The sequence below is a fragment of the Amborella trichopoda genome, chromosome 13, assembly GCF_054954075.1.
Source record: "Amborella trichopoda isolate Santa Cruz 75 chromosome 13, AtrichopodaSantaCruz75HAP2 v2.0, whole genome shotgun sequence".
Classification (NCBI taxonomy): Eukaryota; Viridiplantae; Streptophyta; class Magnoliopsida; order Amborellales; family Amborellaceae; genus Amborella; species Amborella trichopoda.
In genome coordinates, this window is record NC_142348.1 from 17,829,968 (window position 1) to 17,857,360 (window position 27,393).

The following is a 27,393-nucleotide window of genomic DNA, read 5'->3' on the forward strand; positions in this document are numbered from 1 at the left end:
TCATGTGTAGTAGTACTAAACTACTAATAGAGGTAGAACCGGACAAGATCAGTGTTTAATTCAAATTGCACCCAGAGTTAATATAGAACTTCTTCTTCAGTTATAGGAGAAAGTTTATATAAGGTTGCAACCTTAAAATATATAACTATGGATGCACCTCAAAAATCTATTGGAAAATATTGTTTTAATGTTGAAAAACACTCTAATTGATCATCTCAACATCGAGATAGATGACTATAAAAAGTAAAAAGAATTTTAATTCGTAAAAATAGTGCATCTTAAAACACTTTATCTAAATCGTCAATTTTCAAGATTTCCATATGTTTATAGATCTACTTGATTTTAACCATTTTTGAAGTTTAAAATTTTACAATTTGATATAAAAATAGATTTTGAGATAATCCTAAGAATATTTTACATCTAAATTATATGTTATAATAAAATTTGGAGGTGCACCTTAATTGGATTGTTTAAGGTTGCAACCATATGGAAACCACACCCTTAGTTATATGATATCTATGCCTCTTATCGGTGATTGTTTTCTGCGTGGCTACGTTGAAGTGGTTTTGGGTTCCAAACTCCAAACCCCATTAAGTTTTAATCACGAGTACATCAGTGGCAATTCTGAAGCTTGCAAATGATTGCGTGGTGTAGGTTCAAAGTGCTATTGGGTTATTTGGTTTAGAGTCCTTTGGACTTTAGCGATGGGTGGAGCGACATTGTTGTCCAAGCCTAAAGTTTTGCAAAAAAATCAAGGGTTTGATTATCTATTTGATACTTTGACAGTTTGATGATAAGATATTACAAAAGCTTTAGTAGCTCATTACCAAACCAGTAACTAATTACCACACTCAATTATGCCATATATAATTAACTTAACATAGTTTCAGGGCCGGTCTTTGGCCCCCGTGTTACCCATGTATGATGAGTGATGTTATTTTTAAAACTCTCTTACAATATCTCGGTCGATTACATTAGTTTTTCGGAAATGTTTATATACATTTACATCCTTATCTTAATAACTAAGGATGCAGTCTTATCAACCGAACAAAATAGTGGACGGTTCAGATTAAGCATTGAACTCCACGGACCAACACCATCAACTAGAAACTCCCAGTTTGCTCAAACTCTCCCATCTTGTGCGTCACCGTCTCTCTGTACTCTTTCTTTCCCCTGTCCCCCACAGCTGGTCAATCTCTCTTTACTCTCTCTCTCCACCCCTCACCATTCTCTCTCTCATTCCCCTTCTACACCTATTCCATTTTTTTTTATATCCTCTCTCTCTTAATGGACTATCTCTCTTTTGCTGGCTTGCTTTCATGGACGGAGAAACTAAAAACACATAAAAAGCAAAGAAAAACAGAAACTAACAATAAAGGGTTTCACTCTCTCTCAAAGTATCTCGAACAAAACCTACATAAACCACAAATACTATCCCACCATTTTGGCAAGAACACCAATCCTTATGGAGGAACCCAATATCACATTGACCATAACACTATCTTGGGTAGGGTAGAGTGAAGGAAACCGGGGCACTAGTAAGCGACAGTGCTCCCTTATATTAGTGCATAGTCCACACATTGGTGAAATACTTTAACAATTTGCTTCAACCTGAACACTACAACTAAAGATTCATTTATATGCAAACCGCACCTTTATTTTGAAGTTTCAAGTCTTTTGACTTCTGACTTACAATATCTCAATAGAATACATCCCACACTTAATCAAACATAGTACACTTGATTTTTTATTGGTCAATAGTTGTGAAAAAAATGAGTAAAAGATAATTGCATCAGGTAACTTATATATAGTCCAACTCGAAAATTTTTGATGCTTTGGTGTCGTAGGGAGGATTAGGGGCTGCCTCTCCTAAAAAAAAAAAAAATGATTTCAAAGAGAATTCTCCAAAATAAAATTTATTATGAAAAAATCATAGTGCAAAACATACATACAATGTTATGTGCCCTGTCATAATGAACGTGAAGATGTGGAATACTTAAATATTAATTATTTTAAAATTCCGACTTACAATCTCTTCATGAATACATTTCACACTTATTGAACATCGTGTTCATTTTTTTAGTGGCCAACCACCTTCTCCTTACACTAATACATGCCGACACCACCATCTTTCCTTTATGCACAACATCTTTCCTTTATGCACAACATGCAGCCCTGCATATACCATAGTGTCATGGCTTGACACAAACCAACCTCCTCTAATGTCTAAACAATCTACACAGTGACACCTGACACTTCCTAAATGATATTGCAGTACTAATATCTAAAAAATCTACGCAGTGACACCTGTCCAACTCGCCCCTCCAATACTTCAGAAACTTGATTCTAAATATGTTAGAATCATTATTCCAAACAACAATATATCTATGTACCACATATGTTAGAAACTCAAATAAAGAGATGTCGAAAACTCGATTCCGCTATTGTAATTCTCGATCTCAAACCAGCATGAATCATCGATCCATATACTTCAAATAGTTGATTCCAAATATGTTAGAATCACGATTCCATAGATGACGGAAACTCGATTCCACATATGTCGGAAACTTGATTCCGTAAATGACGGAAACTCGACTCCACATATTAATGAAACTTGACTATTGGAGTGTCATCCCAAGGGATGGGAATCTCGATTCCAAGGAAGTTGGATTCTCGATTCCATATGTAGATGAAACTTGGACTTATTCCGATTGATACCATTCCTGAAAACTAGGAATCTCATTCTCAACGATTCCTATTGTACGGACAACGATCCCTAGAGTGGGAATCTTCTAGCCAGGCACGATTCCAGTTCCTGAAACAATTCAGGTTCACAGACGTTTCCAACAACTATGCTCCAAACTACAAAGCTGAGTTGCTTCTTGTCAAGTTGAGTACTAACTTAAAACAAGAATTAAAAAAAAAAAATTGCAAAACAAAACACGCCCAGTCAATTTTCATCTTACAAGCAACTGATTGGCATTACATTCAATTGCTCCCTATTACAACCATGAACTTTTAATGTTTCCAAAGGGGACATTCAATGACATTTATAAAAGTTAATATTCTTTGACAAATAAGGAAATTTGGAATGAGGCGTCTTTCTGATGTTCAAATGACGTCTTACCTCACCTTACTATTCCAAACGTCATCCCTACAAGCCAATAGGAGCATCAGATAAGTCAAAAAACTGAGGAATGAAATAAATGTGAAAAAAATATTAACAAATACGTTTCTAATGATCTTTAAAATATAGAATGGGCATAAATATCTTGCCTTGTTTGTAATGTTCTGGCTTAGCCAGTCAAGGCCTTCATAAAGTCCCTCACCAGAAGTGGCACATGTGCTCTGGATGTACCTGACAAAAACAACACAAAGCAATTTGTGATTTTATTTTTTGCTTTTCTTTTTTTTTATGTTGAGAATAACTTCTATTAGAGAGTGCATATTAAACCTAGAAAGATTTAAATCATCAATCAGATGCACGAGAAAGATTTGTGTAGAGATACTTCACCCATGATATAGATGGTATGGAATTTCCCTACTAGAAATATTTTTTATTTGATATTTAACTCAATTACTAGTCAATCTCAAATAATTGGAAAAAGACTTGGATGATGATAATGATTTATTTCAATTTCTAGTTATGTTATGTTGGATTGCGCTTACCCAGTCAAAAGAAAATTAATTGGAAAAGAAAATGAAATCCAATTCAAATAATACATAATGGATACTAAGAAGGGAGTTAGTTAATGATCCACAAGAGCAGCTAGATCTCATTATCTCTCATAAATCTTCATGGGTGAAGGCTATTCCCTAAGGGCATGTTTGGGTGGCTTGCTGCTTTGGAAAATCAGTGCTGGTTACTTATCTCGGTATTGGTGTAGTATAATACCACGAGCCCACTTAAGCAGAAAAAGAGTGCTCAGAGGGTCAACTTTACTGATAGTTGTTCTGTCCGTCTCTGACTGAATTGCTTTGAACCAATGGTTTAAAAAACGAATCGGTGACCCGGATCGGGCTTTCAAAAAACCGATTCGGATCGGCAAATCGGCGATCCGGATCGAGAATCGGGTGAATCGGTCAGAATAAAGCTTAAAAAAAATCCGAAAAAATTATTAAAATTCATTATAAATATTGTTTTTTGGAATTCAATAAAAAATGAGGGTACTCCATTAAGAATTTTCATGTGTTTTAATGAATATACGAATATTGATATGTTCTTTCCCTGCATGAACCGCCATTCAGCATTTCATTTACAGTATTTCGTGCTCATCCCTACACTGTTGCTGTTGGGACTCGATATGTGAATAATATGGCTGGGATAGGGTGGCCTCAGAATCATCATCTCTTTCATTTTCTCTTTGAATAATATGGATTAAAAAAAAAAAATAACAAATTTTCAAAAAAATCGATCATGGATTAAAAAAAAAATCACAAATTTTCAAAAAATTCTATCATGGATTACAAAAAAAAATTCGATCATGGATTAAAAAAAAAAAATCACAAATTTTCAAAAAATTCAATCATGGATTACATAAAATTCGATCATGGATTACATAAAATTCGATCATGGATTACAAAAAAAAACAAATGAAAAAAAACAAAAAATTTAATCGTGGATTACAAAAAAAGAAAAAAACAGTTCGATCATGGATTACAAAAAATTCAATCATGGATTACAAAAAACTCTATCATGGGTAACAAAAAAAGCAAAAAAAAAAAAATTCAATCATGGATTACAAAAAAAAAACAAACATTTCGATCATGTATTACAAAACATTCGATCATGGATTACAAAAAATTCTATCATGGGTTACAAAAAAAACAAAAAAAAACAAAAAAAGCGATCATGGATTACAAGAAAAGAAAACAAACATTTCGATCATGGATTACAAAAAATTCTATTATGGGTTACAAAAAACCAAAAAATTCGATCATGGATTACAAAAAAACAAAAACAATTCGATCATGGATTACAAAAAAATCTATCATGGATTACAAAAAAACAAAAAAAAAAAAAAATCCGTACGGACTCGCCGATTCACTGTTCGGACTCGCCGATTCCGTACAGTGAATCGGCGAGTCACTATACGGAATCATCCGGTTCTCTCTAGAACCGGACGATTTCCGATTTTTCAACCGATCCGGTCCCTTTTCGCGAATTCCGAGTCGAACCGGGCGAGTCCGGTTCGACTCGGCGTTTTTTAAAACGCTGCTTTGAACAGAACCACATGCAAATGTAAAAACATGACCTGGTATATCATAACTATACGTGCATACGTAACTGAGCAGTGGGAAAATAAGATGAACTTCTAAAGTTCAAATGAAACAAAATCTCAATCTCTGGAATAAAATACTCTAGAAGTTCAAAATCTTAAAAAAAATGTGAGATAGCATGCGAGCGGTTTTTTAAGGATTCTATTCAGAAAAGAAGTCCTTTGCACTCTGAGCCATTATTAAATATAAGTTATAATTTATATTGTGGAAAACTCAGAAGTTATCACCACTGTCGTATCATAGTTGGTTGCTTTCTGCTAGTGAGCTACAAAGTTTAAATCCTTTTGACCCATGCTCCCAGGTTTGCATCCTGTCTTGCACAAAACTTATAATACAATGAACCAAGAAAATAGACGGAGAAATCTCACCAAAACCAAAAAAGGGGAATACAGCACTATAAAATATTACCAAGAGTAAAAGTTCCTTCTTTTTTTTCCCAAAGTTAATCATGACATTCGGCAATGCTTGTAACCAACTGAATTGAAGCCCACCAGGCTTGAGAAGCCTAACCTTCCTGTTGGCCATCTAACAACCCATAAAATATAATAGGATTCCAGGATTCCATTTAGGCCAAACTTTTTCAAATCTAGTTTCAAGACATGCCATAACGTTGCCCAAATGGTAAGCATGATTTCCAAATCAAGACGTACAACACAAATTAATGATGTAAAATTTAGCTAATTATAAAAAATAGTTGGTGATTTTTTAGTAAGTCACCTAGTCTTTTTAAAATTCTCAAAAGAAAACTGCAAAACTTGTTGAAGTACACTTTCAAATTTTGGAGTCCACTCAATTTTGCTAGTGACTAGGTCTTGAGTTCATCCAACTTTTAAGATATCCACGGGGCTAATAGCTCATAGTAAATTTCTAAACATAGTATTGTCCCAAACTAAATTGTATAACCATAGCTGCATGTCTCTAGAAACATGCATGTTAATATGAACTGAATCAACTGATGACTTAGTTTCCTTAAGGCCATCTTGTAATCACCTTGAATTATGAATGAATATAATAGAAGGAAATATGAGAATAAATGAACTGTGCACAAAGATAGTCAATAATAATAGGGAAAATTACGTAAATGTCTGTTTTAGTTTCTTTTATTACCAAAATACCAAATACTTTCCGTTATTACTGATATATCCGTTTTATAGACTTCATAACAAGTGTTTCAAAAAAGACGAAACTACCGAAAATTTTAATGAAAACTACCGAAAAACCGAAATCAGACTAATTTCAATTTTGAAAAACCGAAAATTTTAAATTTTTGGTTCTTCAAGAATCAAAAAATGTTTTCTCTCTCTTGTGGCGTATTCTCTCTCTACCTCGCTTGTGGCATTTTCTCTCTCTTGTGGCGTATTCTCTCTCTACCTCTCTGAAGTCATAGTTATCTGATAAAATCAGGGGGAACAACTAGTTTGAGCCCCTACATCAGTGGAGAATGGAAAGCTGATGACCCAGCCCATGATGCCTTACCTTCAATAAGAGATCTTTCGTCAATTCAAGCTCTTTGAGCTATAGGAATATCTAGATGACCAGATCAGGCCAAATTCCTCTCTCAAAACGCTAGGTGAAACTAACCCAAAAAAAAAGACGCTGGGTAAAGGGAAGAGAGAGAGTTTAAAAAAAAAACCACTTTTACTTATGTAATGTAGAGAGAGAATACATAGACTACCCACAAGAGAAAAAAAATTTCAGTTCTTGAAGAACTAAAAATTTTAAATTTTTGGTTCTTCAAAAACCGAAATTGGCTTGATTTCAGTTTTTGAAAAACCAAAAATGCGTAGTCTTGTCTTTTTTAAAAACAATTGTTATGAAGTCCAAAAAACGGACATATCAGTAATAACAGAAAGCATTCGCTATTTTGGTAATAATGAAAACTAAAACAGATATTTACGTAATTTTTCCATAATAATAAGCTGACTCTCCAAATTTATGCATAATGCCCCTTATGATTATAGTACTGTTCAGCTTTGTTATGAGCTGCTCCTCCAATGAAGTGACATACCCGAAACTGTAGAAAGTATTCTTACCAGCGGCGCTGACGAAGGGAGTGTAAACCAAGTTTATCAGTTATCTCCGAGACACGCATTGCATTTGGAAGGTCTTGTTTGTTGGCAAATACAAGTAGTGTTGCATCACGTAGCTCATCCTGTAGTAAGAAATCCAAATTTAAATATCAACAATCATTTGAAACGTATGTTATTTCTCTAGCGTATATACCAATCAATATTTTTTAGGAGGGTGCCATACATAAAGCTTTGGTCACTTTGACAAATGGACTTAATATAAGAAGATATAAGAAGAAAAAATATAAAAAGAACATTCTAATTTTCATCTCAAGACAAAATAGGTGCCACAAGAAATGGATTTAAAAATGTCACATGCATCAACTAGAGCTAGTATGGTGGAAACCACATCACTATGCATTGCTGTTTTCAAAATGACAACCAATTCAACAAAGTCATTCTCCATATAGTCGTGAACAGAAATTCTATGTTTTAGATGATTTACAGATATAGAACACATAAAGTACAACTTTGGGGGAATGAAAGAAAGATCTTTTTAAGGATGCATTCAAAGATGACAATGAAGTAAGATGGAAATATCCACCTATCATAGCTTCTCCAAACTAATCAATCTAGAGCCTTGCACTTGTTCCAATTCATATACGACCTTCTATCAATCACAATACCCAAGACAATGCTTTGCTTGCTTCATATAATTTTCAAGGAAAATTTTGAAGGAATGATTTCTTACTCTAGCTGATACATTTACCAGTTCAGTTTTGAAGAGAGACTTCTTACATTGCTGATTTTTCTACAAGACTGAAGATTTCCTTCTACACAAATCCATATGCATGATTCCTCTGGCAGCTACAAGGCGAACTTTAAAACATTAAAACACTTCCATGTGATTTAGTTTGAATTTCAACACTCATCTCAGGTCCCTACTTTTGTTTACAACATGAAACTGTATTCCATCTTTCCTAACCCTATTTCTATTTTTTTCTTCTTTTTTTTTTTTCCACAAAACAATGCATGAATGTTCCTCGCTACATTCCACTCTTCACTCATGATGATAAAGAAAGACAAGGATACATGTACTAGCATTTGACATAGATGCGAGTGGCATAAATGTCACCCCTAAAATTGGACTTCCATCTGTACTCACTTAAAGGGGGGGTTGTGGGTTTATAAGTCAAATTAAGTATTTCCATATGAACAACATTGACTAAAGAGAAGGATGCGCCTTGTAACTGAGGCACCCCAAGTTAACATGGGGTCAGGGGTGTTTTTTGGAGGGGCCACGGCTTACAAGGCACAATAGAACTCTCTCTCTCGCCCGCTCTCTTGCTCTCAATCTTGCTGCTTTACACTTGTTAGTTTGTTTTAATGTTACTTTATTCTTTTGTTTTAATGCTACTTTATTCTTTATTTGTCTCATCTTTATGGCCACCTACATGTCCCTCTCCAATCTTCACTCTTTGTTTTCCCTCTCTCACTCGCGATATCATTACTTTATTTATACTCATCTTTCGAGAATATAACAATTGGGGGTAGGAGGAGCAGCCACCTCTCTCTATCTCTCTCTCTCTCTCCACGTTTTCAAGGCACAAACAATTGGATAACATAATGATTTATGGAAAAAGGTATTACGAATTATAAAAACATATGTTTATTAAGAAAATTACTATCCCTTCTCACCTTAATCAAATGACCTGCCATGTCTCTCTACTTTTCCCTCTCGTGCCTAGTTGGGCTTGATTTCTTGTCGTCCCGGGTCGGCCTGCTATGGGTGAACTAGTCGGAGGAATCCTCTCTCGAACAACCGCGGGGCCCATGCGCATGTGTTTGTGTGCATGAAGTGCGGATAGGAACCAACACAAGAGAGATTTTGGTCGGCGAGAAGGGGTTCGAGAACCTACCTCACCGGTTGGGTTTGGGGGACGCACCCGGGCGATTTGCCCTCTTAGATCACTTAGAAAGCCCTCCGACTGTCTTTGCAGTGCGGTTTGAATTCGGCTCCCTCGCTTTGCTGCACAACACTATAATCACACTTATCTAGGACTTTTGAGAGGTGTCTCTTGGCTTGTCTCCAATTAAATATGAAAGGTATGAGAGCTGGGAGTTGTGTTTATTGGTTAAGAGCTTCAAAGAGATAGAAGAGGAAGATAGTAGAAAACAAGGGGGACCCAAAAAACAAACAGCCTTCCGATGTCACCTCTCCTAATAGGTATTACCGGATGACAGAGAAAAGATATTCGACTTGTGGTCGAAATACCCAGGAGGATTAAGGAGAATGGAGTCTTTGAGGTTTGAACCCCTCGCGGATCGTTTCCTGAAGAGGCCCCAAATGAGTAGCTGAGAAGAAGATGAATAAAGAAGAGTAAGAGATGTTATGGGGAAAGAGTGAGAATATAAGAAAGAGAAGGCCTCTCAAAACTCAAACATCTTGCCGACATCCCCTCTCTAAGGAGGTAACCGGGAACGTCGGAAAGTTCCCTAAACTCCTAGAATCTAGAGCACTCTGGAGGATTCTAGGAGTCCTGAGTCTGAGGGAACAAGCCCAAGGATTCAGGTGGGTACTCTTCCTTTAATTCCTCTTGCATCTTATCCCAAGTATTAATTTTGGGCTTTCTCATTCTCTCTCACCTTCCTCTCAGCTGTTCCCACCATACCGAATCACCTTTCTTTAATTTAATGACAATAACTTTAGCCTTTTATTCTTTGGCACATCCTTGTAATCAAAGACCTCTCTATTGTGCTCAACCAGTGTAGAAAGTCGTGGCAGGGACTGACCTTCATAATCAGGAATATCTACTTCTAAGTCAATGGATTTTGAGGCCTATACCTCCGATTATATTCGTCTTCACTCGACTCATCTTGCGGAGCATGATAGAGAAAAGGGCCATACTCAACATCGGCTTGGACAGACAAAACTTCATCCCACCCACAATCAAGTCCTATAAGCCGCCTTGTAAGCTTGATCCCTCTCATCACAATGTGGATCTATATGAATACCCCTACATTGGCCTCTTCTTACTGCTATAGTTTCATCGAAATCACAAATCCTAGGCAAAGAGCCAACAAAACCTCACTGAAACCAGCAAGTTCTAGGCTGATATAAGAAACCTTAGCTTAAAATCAGTAAACCCTAAACTTGGTTGTAGATTCTCAACTTTGTTTTTGAAAAAATATCAAGCTCTGATACCAATTTAATGTCATAAAATTGAGAAAAGATGCCAAAAACAGTTCAATAACCATCAAAAGAGACCAGATTTGAGTGGAGTTCGCTTTCTTTAAAAAAAAAAAGAAAATGACTCCAAAACCCTAGATAGGGCTTGCTGGCAATATTCACACCTTGTTTTTATTGTTCATGCCCCAAGAGTGTTAGAAACCCTAACACTTCAGGCCCTTTTATTATATTATGATTAAAAAAAGACCAAAATTACCCTCACTTAAGTCAAAACATTATAAAATACCTCATACGTCACTTCACTTTAAAGATAATTTGTAATGACACTTTTATCCCTAATAAAATAACGTATTTTTACCCCTAATAAAATAACGTACTTTTAACCCTAATAAAATAATGTACTTTTATCCCTAATAAAATAATGTACTTTTACCGCTAAAAAAATAACGTACTTTTACCCCTAATAAAGTAACGTATTCCATAAGTACTCAAACCATTTTTGTAAACATCTCCTAAAATCATAAAAAATATAAAAAATTCTTAGAAACCCTAAAAGAACTTAAAACCCCTAAACAAATGACCCTAGAAAATTCCAAAAAAATACATCCTTAAAATTTAATTAGAAAAATTCAAAAATAAGAGGGACATCTTGTCTTGCATCTCTTCTATAGTCAAAAGTTAAGTTTTTCCTATTGATAGCTTTTGTGTTCCTGGAACTCTTCATATATAGTGTCAATGATAATAACCATTTTTGTTTTGAGACTTCTCATATATAAGATAGCATTGCACTAGCCACTAGTTAAATATCTGCTTTTGAAGATGTCTTTAACTTTTCATTCCGTTTATTTTTCTTCTTTCATTTTTTTTATAGAACCCGTTATTTTTCATCTTTCATTTTTTTTATAGAACCCAGTAAGATGAAGTTTCTTTTTACGTGGAAATTATAAATATTATATAGTGTTTATATATAGGAAAAAGTTTATGAAAGACATTACCATTTTCAAGTTTTTCAAGAGTTCAAAGATCTAACATGACTACACCATTCTTTTAATTTTAAATTTCATAATTAGGGGAAGAAATCGATTTTCAGGCTGCATAGGTGTTTCCGACACTGAAACTTCATTCTTTGGCACGGTTTCGAGGTGTCCTTTACTTTGATGGTTTAAGGTAAATGGCTTAAATAAACGCACCCATCCATATTTTTATATAAAATATATTAAAAAATAAGACAAATTTATGCCAATTTACTACAATCCTAAAGTGAATATTAGTTCCAAAATGATGAGCAACTTACAAAATAAATACTCTAGAAAAAGACAAACTTTTACTTTCATGATAACTACTAGGAATAATCAACATCGAAAATATGAAATTAGGAAGTGTAACTCACCTCACTTAGCATTCGGTGAAGCTCATCCTTAGCTTCCGAAATACGTTCCCTATCATTGCTGTCAACCACAAAGATAAGTCCTTGAGTGTTCTGGAAGTAGTGCCTCCACAACGGCCGAATCTGTTAAGAATAAGAATAATGCGCCTACATGTCAACCAATAGAACATAAAAAATACAGAGATATATTTTAGACAAAGTACATATTTAAAATCAATCTATAGGATTATCATATTGTTGTCCAATATAGTATGCATACAGTCATCAATCTAACAAGAAATAACAAAATTAAACCCGGTCACAGAATTGTGGAGGCAAGTTGCAAAGGACAAGGGAGCTATATTTAAGAGATAACCGCCTCAATGTTAGTGTTAAATTATATTTTTATTTATTCTCTATGCATGCACCACTCTCTCTCTCTCTCTCGCTGTCTCTCTAAAACGTTCATATAGGGTGGAAAACATACTAGATGAAGCAAGGCTAGAGTAATCTACACTATCCATTTTAATTACTTGGTGCAGATTTCAACAACCTTAGAAAACGTGCCAGATTTTGATATTATCTTAAAACTTAAAGGAAAAAGTTTATATAAAGCCAAGGCTCTAAACAATCAAATTAGAGCCCACCTCAAAAATTCACTAGAAGAGCTTGTTTTCATGCCCAAATATCCTCAAATTGATTATCTCGACATCAAAATGCAGGGACATGAACGGATTTCAAGTTTTGGAAATAGTTTATCTTGTAAAGCATTTTTGGACCGTCAATTTTCAAGATTTTCAAGCTTTCATAGATCTGCTTGATTTACACTATTTTGAAGCTTCAAATTTTATAATTAAAAAAGAAAATACATTTTAAGGCTATCACAAAGATTTTCAGTATTGAAACAATATTTCTCGACACTATTTGAAGGTGCGCTTTACCTTTGATTGTTTAGAGCCTCGGCTCTATTCAAATCGCACCCAAACTTAAAAAACATGTCAAATCTACATAGTCTAACTAAGGATGGTGTAGAACAACACAATCACACTTCTACAGGGTTGCTGCTATATATATATATATGGAAAAACCTAAAAAATGCCCATTGGCAAAACGCTACAGTATTTCGCCTTCATCACGGACATGCTATGTCCGTGACGGTTTATTGAACACAACCGCAACAGACAGCACCGTCCGTTGCGGTTCCACATGAATTTTTGGACCGCCACAGACCTAGTATGTCCGTGACGGTACCTGCCACGGACATGCTAGGTCCATTGCTATTGAAAAACGCACGCCGTCTAATTTTTTCGGACAGCGATTGGCCTATAGGCAAAATCATTGTAGCATTTTGCCCATAAGCATTACATAGATGCTTCCTATATATATATATGTTGGGAAATGATAGCATAGGCCCATTAGCCTACAACTACATATGTGAATCTGGGCCAATCAAATGATCATGGCTTCATTTCATATTTTAATTTTAATTTTTTTCTACAAATCCAAATCACATGAAATTTTAGGTGTCTATTCTTCTCATCAAGGCGCACCTAATCAAAATATTCAAAAAATAATTCACAAAATATAAATTGACCAAATCCCCTAAAACGTTTTAGGGGGTATTTTGGTCAATTTGTTTTTTAAAAAATATTTCTTAATATTTTTATTGGCTTCTTCTATTTTTAAAGAACACACGCCCAAAATTTCAAGTGATTTGGATTTATTAAAAAAAATTAAAATTCAAATACGAAATACAATCATAATTATTGGATCGACCAAGATTCAATCTGGGCCGTTGGACTCATATATCATTGTAGGCTAGTGAGCCTACACCATCATTTTTTTTTATATATATATATATATATATAAAGCTTCAAAGGTATTTTGGTTAATTTATTTCTTGCGAATTATTTTTTTAATATTTTTATTAGATTCGCTTAATTTTAAAGAATAGATGCTCAAAATTTCAAGTGATTTAGATTTGTAAAAAAAATTAAAATTCAAATAGGAAATGCAATCGTGACCATTGGGCCTATACTGTTGTTGTTAGCTAGTAGGTTGTTCCCAACTTTTCCCTATATATATATATATATATATATATATATGTTAGGGTGCTCACACTATAGAGCATTTTATAATTGTACTCAACAAATTTACAAATTTTGGACACTTATATATCTTTGTTTTGTATCTAGAGAATTTTTAATAAGAGTATTTTTTGTCATTAGGAGGGGTGTGACGTCATCCACATGGAGCACACTAGCGGCATTTAATGCTCTATATGGGTGATGTCATACCCCATGTGGATGACATCACACCCCTCCTAACGACTAAAAATACCTTTATTAAAATAATATTATATTACAAAACAACAGTACATAAGTGTTCAAAATTTGTTGAATACAATTATAAAATGCTCTATAGCATCCTAACATGACCATATATATATATATATAGAGGAAGCATCTACAAAACGCCGATAGATGAAGTTCTATAGTACTTCACCTATACCTCATCACCGTCCAAAGTTTATTACACGGTCACAGTTGTCCGACAGTATTTGAATTTTTATAATTATTGTACTAATCCGATTTATCTAAAATTTGGGACGTATGTACATATAACCAAGTCGATACATATAACCAAGTCGCACCAAAATAAAATATTAAAAAAATAATAGACAAAAAGATGAAATTATTACCCTTGAAACTTTATAAGGGAATTTTGCGTAATTTTTATCATTCAAATTATTTGTTTTATAATTTATTCATGTGCATCTCACTAAGGCACACACACCTACAAATTTTAAGATCATTATGATTTGTAAAAAAAATATTAAAATTCAAACACTATCAGATATCTGTGACCGTGTGATAAATTTTGAACAGTAATAAAGCCGTAGGTGAAGTACTGTAAAACTTCACCAATAGTTGTTTTGTATATATATATATATATATATATATATGAAAAATACTATGCAACGCCTATAGGCGAAAATGAACAATGATTTCCCCTATGCTCATCACCATCCAAAATTAATCGCACGGTAATAGTTCTCTGGTAGTGTTTCAATTTCCATTTTTTGTACAAATTGGAATGATTTGAAATTTGGAGCATGTGTTTATAAAAAATAGGAGAATCTAATAAAAATATAAAAAAAAAAAATCGTAAAATATAAATTGACATTTACGGGTGTATTTTGATCAATTTATATTATGCGAAATGTGTTTTTCATATTTTTATTAGGTGCGCCTCACTAAGATGTACACACACTCTCAATTTCAGATCATTCCGATTTAGGAAAAAAAATGAAAATTGAAACACCACCAGACAATCGTGACTGTGCGATGAACTTTGGACGATGATGAGCATAGATGAAATCACTGTTAATTTTTACCTATAGGCTAGATATATATATATATATATATATATATATATATACAATCGTGACCATGCGATGAATTTTGGACGGTGATGAGCATAGGTGAAATCACTGTTAATTTTTACCTATAGGCTATATATATATATATATATATATATATATATACCTGTTAACCCAAAGGCCAGCTGGAAGATATGAGCTCAACGGTTTAGATTGAATCTGGGCCGATCTAACGATCACGGATGCCTGATAGTGTTTGAATTTTAATATTTTTTCTACAAATCCAAATCACTTGAAATTTTAGGCGTGTGCTCATCAAAAATAGGTGAAACTTCGAAAAATATCAAAACAATATTTTACATGAAAAAAATTTACCAAAATACCCCATAAAATATCGGCGGTATTTTGATCAATTTTATTTTTTTGGATTATTTTTTTTATATTTTTATTAGCTACGGCTTGATGAGAAGAACACATGCCTAAAATTTCAAGTGATTGGGTTGTAGAAAAAAAATTAAAATTCAAATACGAAATGAGATCGTGACCGTCAGATCGGCCCAGATTCAATCTGGGTCGTCGGGCTCATATCTTCCTGTTAGCCCTTGGGCTAACAATAGTATCTTCTTATATATATATATATATATATATATATATATATATATATCAGTTTGCATAAGGTTGAAACCTTAAACAATCAAAGTAAGGTGCACTTCCAAACTTTGTCATGAGATGCAATTTTGGTGTAAAAAATTCTTAAGATGTTGCGAAAATCTACTTTTATCTCTAATTATAAAATTTTAAACTATAAAACTTGTTTAAATCAAGCATATCTATAAGTGGATGAAAATTTTCAAAATGGACAGTTTTCAAAGAATTTTAGAGGTGCACCCATATACCAACACCACTTCAGCAAACCATATGCTTGGGGCATTTCTATAACTCCAAATTTTGCACTCCCTTCATCCCAACCATCAATTCCGAAGAGAAAGAAATAGCATTTGTACCATAAAAAGGGTCAAAATAAGTTCACTCAAACAATGAATCTTAACCACCCACTTGGTGAAATTGAGATCTACACATTTAAGGACATAAAATCAATTGTTTAGTTTTTAAATTGTCTACCTAATGATGATCATGTTAAATAGATTAAGAGTGACGATCAAAGGGACTTGGTGAATGATGACGTGGTCAATGAAAGGTGAAGAATTTATTGACACTGTTAAATGGCGACCACTCTGGGAACACAGTTTTAGGGGGAACTTTTGACATAAATGAGGTCGAAAGTTATAGATACATTCATTCGTAGAATTAGGATATCTAAAGTGAAAGAAGCTTTGAGGAAAACGAAGATACTACAGACTTTAGGACCAGATGGTATATATTAATAGTGGGTTGGAAATGCATGGGAGAGTTTGGCATGCTCTAGTTGACCAAGCTATTCAACATGATTTGAAAACAAAATATTTAAAAAAGCTAATAGAAGGCTTGAATATCATCCAAAGCGACAATAGAATAGATAAGCACAAATAGTGATCGACAGTTAATAACATGAAAAATATTTGCATAAAAATATAATAAAAGTTAATGACATCAAAGAACTATTATATATCAAATAAATAATACAATTAAAGAATACTTCATATCAGTAGCGAGAATTCTTGATTATAATCAACAATTGTATCATTCCATTCAACATAGAAGGTTTACCATTTCTTTCAAAAAATCAGCTAGTGAGCAAGAAGAATGGGAATGAACAAAAACTGTAGATAAAATCAATACCTTATCTTGACCTCCAACATCCCACACAGTGAAACTCACATTCTTGTACTCTACAGTCTCGACATTAAACCCTAAAACATGAGAATATTTGTTAATAAGTTCCTTCAAATAATTCCAATTTGATTAAAAAATACATATTCCAATGGGTGCAAGCATTTTATAAAAATGACAAAGTGTGTCCCCTGATAGAAAAGTGGAAAAACAAAATGCATATAAATCGAGCGAATGTTATAACTCAAAATTTCTTGCTTCGATAATGAACCATAAAAAGTTACAAATTTTTTATTTCATTATGTCCAACATCATGAAACTATAATTTATATAAACCACCTACTACCCTTAATTCAAATCTAGAAAGGTTTTCATGTCAGAAAGAATAATTGTCAGTACATCACCTATTACATTTATATTTACATCTAATATTCATCATGCCAAGAGAAGGATGCTTCTGTAGCCAAAGGAAATTGGCAATTTTTTTCATATGGCAATGCAAAAGAAGCAGATACAGATGGGACGAAGAAGAAGAAACATGGGTTAAGGAATGGCATAGATCACGGACCTGAGTTTTGAGGGGAGAACGTGGTTGGACAAGGAGAGGAGTGCATGAGGTTTAGGCCTTTAGGTTTTCCATATTCTCTCTTCTCATTCAACTGCTCCCATTGATATTCTTGGACTATAAATAAGCACAAGTATGATTTTTCTTTTTTAGGGTGAGGGGGACGGGGCATTATTTTCCTTTTCCCCTGTAATTTTTGCCATTCATTACCAAGAAATTGAAGTGCGTGGAGAGGATTGAAGTGCCTGTAGAAGAAGAGAAAAATCTGGTTTTGGTTAACAAAGAGAAGAGCTTTAGAGAGAAGAAACACGAAGAGAAACAAAGTTTTTATCGGTTGGCTTGGTTGATTGAGGGGCATTTTAATTGAAAACGCTGTTGAAATTGATTTGGGTGGTTGATGAAAGGAAAAATGGTGTTAAGGTTTAGGATGTGAAGATCTGTTGGCTTGATTGATTGAGGGGCATTTTAATCGAAAACGCTGTTGAAAATTGATTTGGGTCGTTGATGAAAGGAAAAATAGTGTTAAAGGTTTAGGATGAGAAGATTTTTAGAAGGGTGTCCTCTGCGGAGAAGCTTTTAAATGGTGGGGAATATGTAAGTTTCCCTTAATAATACTAAGGGGCAAGAGCCACGTAGGCTGGATAGACAGGAAAAAGAAAGAAATTAGCCTTTGATTCCCCAACTTCTAGTAACAATGACACACCATATATTTTATATCTGTGCTTAGAAAGGTAATAAAACAAAGTAATGCTACATCTTAGTAATTTTGTCTTTCTAAAGCCCATTATCCACAAGTAAATAACTACAATTCCGCTCTCGTAGATGATGACCAAATAAAGGGCCAAAGTTCATAATGACAATAAGAGCAAGACAAGGAGAATAATAAACCAGAAACAAATTTAAGGGTAAGTTTAGGAAGTGGCAGTGGCTGCATGCAGCCATCCCCAAATCTGTCTTGGAGATGGATTGAGGACCTGAAACTCTGCAGATCCAGCCTTTGGGCATCCAAAATCACAGATCTGGTAAAAAGGGCTATATCATTCTGAACCGTCCATTTCAATTTTCCATGAATATATCAGATTTGTGCCATTTTAAGGAGCTCCAAAGCCCATACTTAATAGAGGGGTAGGAGGGTGTGTGTATCTTGGCGGCGTTGGTCTTTTTTTTTATGGTTGTCTGTTTTTGGTTTTGGGGGGAGAGGTTGGGGGCGAATGTGGCTGGAGCAGTGCCAAATACTTCAAAAATTTACTAGTGGTATTCTGTTAGAAAGGACTTATAAATTCCATGATTCATGAGATTAACAAGGATCAGTAATAAGAGCTAAGATGGAGATTAGATAAACACTATTAATGAACAAAATTTCAGCACCCGTACTATCCCATTGATAACATGAAACTATTAGCATCATTATCTTAATTGGATGTTGTCAATCATGTTCCTACCTATCAGATGCACTTAACAATAAAGAAAAGACCTCAACAAGCATATGCTCTTTCCCTGTACGTAATTTCTCTGAAAATTTGTCCTTGTCCATCATACATGCTCATCAAGCATCTGGTCTTGCCAATTGCATTCCATCATTGACATATACCTCCAAAAGGATACCATCACAGCACTCCCCACACAACTAGCAGAACCAAGTATTCAACAACAAAATGTTGTTCCTGAGCATGTGCCACTCTAGGAAATGTAAGTTTGCCTATCGGCATAGTCTTATAGCACACCCTTTGCCTCAATACACAACTTTTGCCAGATGTGTACATCATTAAGCCCAAAACCCTGTGCATCTAGAACAAATAGTAAATTTTACATCTATGTTTGAACAAGAAATACAATTAACCTATACTAGTTCTTGCTACCGCAACTCTCTGACATGGAAAATACAGTTCTCTCTTTTACTTCACTCTTTTCTCCCTCTCAAGAATCTTTCTTCCATCATTTCTGCATCTACAGAAAATAAGAACTAACCTTGAGTCTGTAAAACTTGCAAGCCAACTCAACCAGCCAGATTGATAAGTTCTATAACAGAAAAACTCGGGATGTATCTGAGTATTTCATTATACATAATTTCCTATGATTAATCTGACAAGTACATGGCATTTTCAAAGTGGTAGCATTGTGGTATGCTTACATGACATTCTAAGCTTCATTCCCAAAATATAATTTGCTTTATATCTATTTATTTTTTTACACAAATACCCGGCAAATTTTTCCTAGTATCCTACTCGACTCAATGAATTCGCTCACTCTAGGTTATTTCCGACATTGCCACCAAGTTCAAGTATTTTTAATACAAATAGCAATAAAAAAGTCTTGGATTATTACAGAAACATCCCTTCTCTTAGGGAATATTTGTTCCAAGGCGCATGGATGGTCAACTGGCTATGGCATTTTGGAACTATTACGAATAAAATACTCTTCTGATTAAAAAGGTATACGCATCAAGAATACATTATCAGCTAAGCACCTTTAAGTGTAAATTAGCCATGGATAACAACTACAAACAACTCTTACTCAGAAGGCGTACATGCTAAAAGACCAAACCTTGGACAACACCAATACTCCAAGGAGCAGTTAGAAACTTCCAAAGCACCATGGAACAATATGTTAGAAATAAGGGTATAGGTGAAATGGGGCTGTAAATTCAGATAATGAAGGCTTCTAAAATAACAAAGGATGGAGCTTCCCGTTTTCAGGCACCCAAAGACCTTGTCTCAAGACTATATTTGCCTATTTACTGATTAAAATCAATATGAAAAAGGTTGTACGGGGTAAATTAGTCCTCGGGATATCTGAAAACATACGGTCTCTATGTAATCTTGCCTATTTAATGTACTAGAATGGCAAATCTGTAATGCACCAGAGTCGATTTAATTCTAGAGAGAGAAAGAAGTAAGAGACAGATTATCATGTAAGAAAATTGCGTACAAAATGGGGAAAATCAAGCCCTATTATAGAGTAGGAATGCGGTTTTCCAAGTTGAAAGATGTGACTGCTCAATAGATAGTTGTCACTGTTAATTGACTGTTAGTGACTCAGTTTTCCAAGTTGAAAGATGTGACTGTTCAATAGATAGTTGTCAATGTTAATTGACTGTTATAACTACATAGTAGTCACTAACTGACAAACATCCAACAATCATTAACCGCCTCAACCACCGCGAGACATCTAACAGCTAAAAATAATTGTTATGCCGCCACATTCATGCCGTATGATGTAACACAAGAAACGAGTCTGCATCGCGACTCACAAAAGATAGCCAGCACCATGGCGAGTGTTCAAAGTGCAAAGTACGCCTCAAGCACCGTTGTGTCCTCGCACGTGCCCCTATGTGCATGCACATTGCACACTATGCATACTTCACATAAGCCTTCACACTTTCTAGTTTGTTCTATAAACATAAGGCTGGAAAGTATTTCTATAGAAATACATCACTTTCCTTTCTCTATTCCTCAATGTGGGACTGAAAAACCCACAACTTATCTACCTTCATTGAAATATTTTAGTAAAACTATAGATTGAAATCACACTATTTTAAAAACACTACAAAACTAAAATGCTAACACAGTATGGACGCCAACAGAAGAGAATAGTCTGATGACAAATTACTAATTATCAATAAAACATGCTCTCCAAATAGAAAGCACCACTAATCATCTATGGTTTTTGTCATCAATAAAAGTTTGCCACTTAAAAGTAATGGATATGCCAAAATTTTAAGTCATTAAAGATGCTGCCTTGGAAGAGTGGGTAGGATACCCATTGTAATGATTAAATTTTCATCTCTCTTTTTTATTGCTAACCGAATCTTATTAAAAAAAATTGATATACACGTGTGTATTGCGTCCGTTTACAAAATTTAGTCTATATACAGTATATTCTAATAAAAAATCTTCTAAACAAAATTGATGTGTCCTCCAAAAAAACCCAATTATACATTTTTTATGGGTAATTGAAAAACCAATTATCAGATAATTTTCGAGAAAGGACACTGTTAGGTGGTGGGTCAGCTTATAGAACATTAAAAGGTAACCAAGTAAGGATTGATCATGTTAATGACATTAAAGATAGTACGCATAAACAGAAGCATGATCTAGCAGCCCAAATCCACTAGCAATGCAAGTCTTATGGTCATCTTCAAAGACTAGTCAATTTCTTTATTACCAAGGACTGACCAGTGTCAGTCATTTGAACAATTAAGTGAACTTTTGAAAAACACTTCAAAAAACCACAATTAGAAAGTGAATGTAGCATATGTTATGACCTCCAAGTGCCTGAATGCTGAACTGTTTGCACATGTTAGCTATGCTAGATTCTAATATCTCAGAATCACGTGCAGAAATTTACTAAATACTGAACTCAAACGTATAGCAAAAGTTTGACATGTTCTTCATAAAAATATTTTTGCTGAAAAAGAAATAGTAAAATAAAACTAAGGACAAATCTACTGCACGGTAATATTGATTGTTGAAAATAAATATGTGATATATACAGAAAAACACAAAAAAAAAAAAAAAAAATACTGATTTATGCAAAAAAGTATTGCTTTTGGATATGCTTCAGCTCAGTTCTTGACTAGGTATCTCATGTCTTGCTGCAGCATGTTGGATACATGTTATACAAAATTGAATGGAATTTGTTCAATGGTTTTGTATGGTATGTTGCAAGACCACCCCTTTGCGACCTAGGGTTACCTCGAAATCCAAAGTCAATGAAATCCACAAACCCAGAAGTAGGAATTCTCCTAATTGTTCAGGAACCACCATACTCAGGAGCCACCACTAGACAAGTAGTTGGACTGTAAGGGTTTTACGTTCTGTACTCTGCAAATTATGCGTCCTAAAAAAAAAAGCATTTGTCTGTTAAAGGCATATCACCTCCATCATTGACTTAGGTGATTTGTGGTGAAATCCAATGGATAAGTCAATTTTACCTTCTGTACTTTGCAAATTATGTGTCCTTAAAAGCTTGCATACTTTTGAATTGATTGCAAAAGGCATTTGTCTATTAAAGGCATATCACCTCCATCATTGACTTAAGTAATTTGTGGTGAAATCCAATGGATAAGTCAATTTAAATAAATAATATTTTATCAGACCATAATTAAATTTTATGTTAACTAGATAAGAGATCAAATGCCATGTATCCTTTTGGAAGCTATATAGCAGAAATATCACTCAAACCACTCCTGGCGTAAAAGCTTGTTTTCCAATGGTGAAACCTAAACAGGAGAGAAATTTGTACTTACATACAAGCATACAATGTTCAAAAATTCGGCCACCTAGGCGAAAAAAATTTCAAAACGCCTAGGCACAGTCAGGGCGGGTGCATTAGCCTTTTTTGCTTCTGGGCGGTGCCTAGGCACTATTGTCTAGGTGCCCACCTAGGCGGCGCCCCGTGACAATTTGCGGGCGGCGGAAAAAAACCCTCGGGTGAGACGAAAACATGTAATTTTTTCCCCTTAAAAAGGGGGGGAAAGGGTTTTAAGGGGTATTCTAAACCCCAATAGAAAATGCTTGGCCTTTAAGGTGAGAAAAACCCCTCAAAAATCACTATTTTGTGATTTATCGAAAGATCGATAAGTTTTTTATTTTTTCGATTTCTTCCCAAAACGAAGGCAATAGTTCTTGGGTGGAATTGAAGCTTCTAATAGTTGATTTTGAGAACTTTTGGTGACCCAATAGACAAGGTTTGCACCTACATCGATTTGATTTGATATTTTAAAATGTTATCATATTTAAAAGATGGTTTTGATTTTATTTTGCTACAACTTATTATGTTATGAATCATGTGTTTTATCTTTTACTTTTTTTTATTTTACGGTATATGTACCTGTTTGTAATTGAAAGATTCATTTTTTTGGTGATTTATTAATTTTTTTTCTCACTACGATGAAATTGAGCATATATTGTATTATTTTATGAATAATTGATTCTTTTTTTGTATGATGTGTCTTGTTTTGATTTTGTTTTAGTTTATTTGATAAATAATCGATTATGTGATATCTTAATGGATTAAGTCTTATGTGAAAGTGAAACTAAAGTTTTAAAATGTCTTATATATTCAGTTATATTTCAATTATTTATTTAACAACTCCCTTGTTTTTTATGTTTTGGGAAAGGGGGGGGTGTTTATTTTGTTGAGGGCCACCTGTCCGTGGGTGCCCACCCGAGCCCGTGGGTGGCCAGGCACCCAAACCGCCTATGCCCCCGAATCTGTTTTTCTGAACATTGCTTACATAGTTATATCCTTTTGTGTTATGGCAGAAGTAGAGCTAGTTCTGTTGTCCGCAGACACTTGCATAGGGCACCGATGTTAACATATCAGGTTTTGCTTGGTCAAGAGCAGGAATTTAGTAGCAGCCATGATACCATAATACATAATATGGGAATATTTACATGTATAGAGGAGGAGTAATAGTCGATATGTATCTCATACTTTGTAGCACTAAACCAGAACACGCATGGACACCGGAAACATGTGGCATGTCAAAGACCTTGAAGAGCATCTGAACAGGCAATTTCATGAACTGCTCTAGGTCAACAAACACCACATCACAAACCAGGATGAGGTACAGACAAGCCTGAATATATCCATTGATTTTGCAGGAAAGGTGAAAAAATTATGAGCTTTTCTTCCAGAACAGCTCTTGTCTCTGGAATTCATTCAAAATGGAAAATCAAAAGCTGCATGTTAATGTTTCTGGTATGGTTGGTTGCTTCTCTCCAATATTAGATCAAAAGCAGAGCCCAGTTTAATCCAAACAAGCGAAATTATATCACAGTCACCTCATAACTGCAGATTATCTAACGAGGTTCCATGGTTAAATTCAGAAATTTGAAAGGAGATCAACCACAGATGCTAGTTAGCGTGTGGAGATAATAAGAGTTACCAATGGTGGGAATGGTGGTCACAATCTCTCCAAGCTTGAGTTTATAGAGGATGGTGGTCTTCCCTGCCGCATCGAGACCCACCATCAGAATCCTCATTTCCCGCTTTGCAAAGAGCATCCGCACCATTCGAGAGATTGCCATACCCATGGCTGCAATCTTTTGCACCACAAAGGACAATATGACTAATTCCCAAACAAAAAAAAAAAGCACAGAAAAAGAAAGAGCAAGAAGAGCCCAACAATGAAGACAGCAAAGAAGAGGGCAGTAAGAGAGTGTGACACAGCTAGCAGAGTGTGTTAATGGAGAGAGAGATGTTTACCTAATGAAGAGAAGCCAAGAAGAAAAAACAAAGCAGAGCAGAAGATGAGAGAGCATGGAGGAGGGAAACGTGGACTCCTGAAGACAGCTTCCATTTGAAAGTGAGAGGGGAATAAAGGAGGGGATAGAGAATTGTAGATAAAAGGAGATGAGAACAAGATTCTAAGGGGATAGAGAATTGTAGATAAAAGGAGATGAGAACAAGATTCTAAGGAATAAAGGCAGAGCAGCATGCCCTTCTTTCTTCCATTTGTCCAAGTTCAATAGGTACTGCTGCATAAAGAAACGATCCCGGGGCCTGCACTTTCCAACTTTCCCGGTCGGTGCAGACGGTGAGGTTTAAAAGACAGAGACTTCGGAAACGGGCTACGGCCGCGGTGGTGGCACCCACACCCTAGTCACCATTTCCACCAGCCCACCGTCAAAACGCAAACTCCTACCTTCGGTTGCATTATTGCCATGGAATGACCCTTAGCCCAAATAATTACGGCCAAAATATCTCTATATCTCTTATTTTTTCTTATTTTTATATTTGATTTTTTAACGAAATTAAGGGAAAAATATCTCAATATTTTTTATTTTTAGATTTTATTTTTTAAAAAAACTAAAATTTTAAAAATATCTTTCTGATCACTGTCAATCTATTTTTTAAATCTATTTTTTAACTTAAACAAATATGAAAAAAAACATATTTTGTTTTAAAAAAAAATATCATATATTGTGAGGTTCTAAACCATCAAATTTAAACCTACCTAAAAAATTTCACTAGAAGATGTTGTTTTGATGCCTAAATATCTTTAAATTAATCATCTCGACATTAAGATACATAGACATGAGAAAAAAAATGGATTTCAAGTTTTAGAATAATATATTTTATATCACATTTTTGGACTATTAATTTTCAATATTTTATTTTTAAGTTTTTATAGATATGTTGATCTACATTATTTTTTAAGCTTTAAACTTTATAAATAAATATAAAAATATACTTTAAGGCTATCACAAAGATTTTCAGTATTGAAACTATATTTCTCCATACTATTTGAAAGTATGCTCTAATTTGTAGTTTAGAGCGAGGCTCAATACAAACCGCACCTTTTTTTTTAAAACCCAATCCCTTCTCTCTTCATTTACATATTGAAACTTCTCTTTCTCACTCTTGTTGCATCTCTCTTGCTACATGTTTCACTTTCTCTCCCCTCACTCTCTCTCCCGCCTAATACACCGAAAGAGAACAGTAAATGAAGACGGAAATAAACTTTAATCCATCGCAATGAAGAGGGAAATAAATTTTAATCCATCGCTCTCCGCTCACTCTCTCTTTGATGAGTTGGCCAAAAGCTTGAATCCATTGAACTCTTCCTTGAAAAGCACAAAGCTGAGTATCATAACATAAAACAACTTTCTCTCTCTAGACTAGATCATCAACACTTTCTCTCTCTTCTCCACTGGGATATCAAAAACCCTTCTAATGAAAGGGAAATTGAGAGAGAGGCAAGTGGAACCACAAAGAAGCAATGTCCCAAGCCTTGGGGACAAGGCCACAATACCCATGAAACCAAAGTCACAGCATCTGGTAGTCCTCTTTTCACCATCAATTCTCCAACCTAAAAAAAGAGCACCAAAAATAGGATAAGTAAATATTCGATGGTTTAAGAATAGGAAAAAAATTTCCTAAATTTAATAGGAATAAGCAACATAAAACCCACAGAAGACATTGAAATGCAAACAAATAAAACTCAGAAAAATTAAGTAGAAATGGAGAAATAAAGAACCCATCATCAAAGAAATTAAATAAAATCCACAAATCCTTGTCAAAGAATAAATTGAAAACATGAGAAGATAGAAATATTCCTATGACTCCTATATTATAATAAATAAATAATTCAAATACCCAAAAATCCATTTTTTGAGAAGTAATTACATAAAAAATCCACAAAATTAGTAACCATGATAAAACCAACATGTTTTGGAGTACCCAAAATTTACATTGAACCATTATAAAAAAAAAAAAAAGAACTGCAAAAACCAAAAAGGAAGAAATATTTCTATGTTTCGTATTAAAAAAGGGCAATATTTTTGGTGTTGTTTTTGAGGGAACCAAGGCCTCACAGATGGCCGTCAGTTTTCTTCCCCCTCTGAGCAATGGGTGAGAGGTATTTTGGTCGTCTTCCATGGTTTTGGCCTTTTGGGTTTCTCTCTCTTCTCTTGTGTTTGGGGCTTGGATCTCTCTTTCTCTCGCTAAATATATATAATAATCTCTCTCCTTGTTTTGGGTTTTTCTCTCTTTCCCTTGGGTTCCTCTTCTCTCTGATTCCTCTGCGTTTCTCTGTTCCCTCTCGTGGGTTTCTCTGTATCTGCGTTCTCTTGTTACTAAAATTATTATTTCTAATTTTTTAAATTTATTTATATTTTCATATTCATCATCTCCATGTTAGACATTATATGTCTTTAAAATTTTATTCTTAAAATCCATCTCAAAAGTAGATTTTTAAGAGGGCCTCATTTCTACATATACGGGCTTGGCCGCATAGAAACCGGGTCCATATTATAAAGGAAAATTATCACAAATAGACTTATATTTTAGCTTAATTGGAAGAAAACCTCCAACTTCCAAAAA

General features: G+C 34.5%; 1 protein-coding gene across 12 annotated transcripts; it reads right to left on the minus strand.

Moving 5' to 3' along the window:
* Positions 1-1,635: 1,635 nt before the first annotated feature.
* LOC18433879 (ADP-ribosylation factor 2) lies at positions 1,636-27,101 on the minus strand. Of its 12 annotated transcripts, XM_088856015.1 has the most exons (9): positions 26,886-27,101; positions 24,455-26,380; positions 17,007-17,077; positions 11,870-11,989; positions 8,088-8,156; positions 7,314-7,432; positions 3,277-3,358; positions 3,128-3,154; positions 1,636-1,869 (listed from the first exon to the last, which is right to left on the minus strand). In XM_088856015.1, the coding sequence occupies exons 2-8, from the start codon at positions 24,600-24,602 to the stop codon at positions 3,149-3,151; spliced, it is 615 nt and encodes a 204-aa protein (XP_088712141.1). In that variant the 5' UTR covers positions 24,603-26,380; positions 26,886-27,101; the 3' UTR covers positions 1,636-1,869; positions 3,128-3,148. The 12 variants fall into 12 exon arrangements, with proteins under 12 accessions (XP_088712141.1, XP_088712144.1, XP_088712143.1 ...); XM_088856018.1 differs by lacking the exon at positions 8,088-8,156; XM_088856017.1 differs by lacking the exons at positions 8,088-8,156; positions 26,886-27,101 and having other exon boundaries at positions 24,455-24,611; positions 24,775-25,226.
* Between the last annotated feature and the right edge of the window lie 292 nt (positions 27,102-27,393).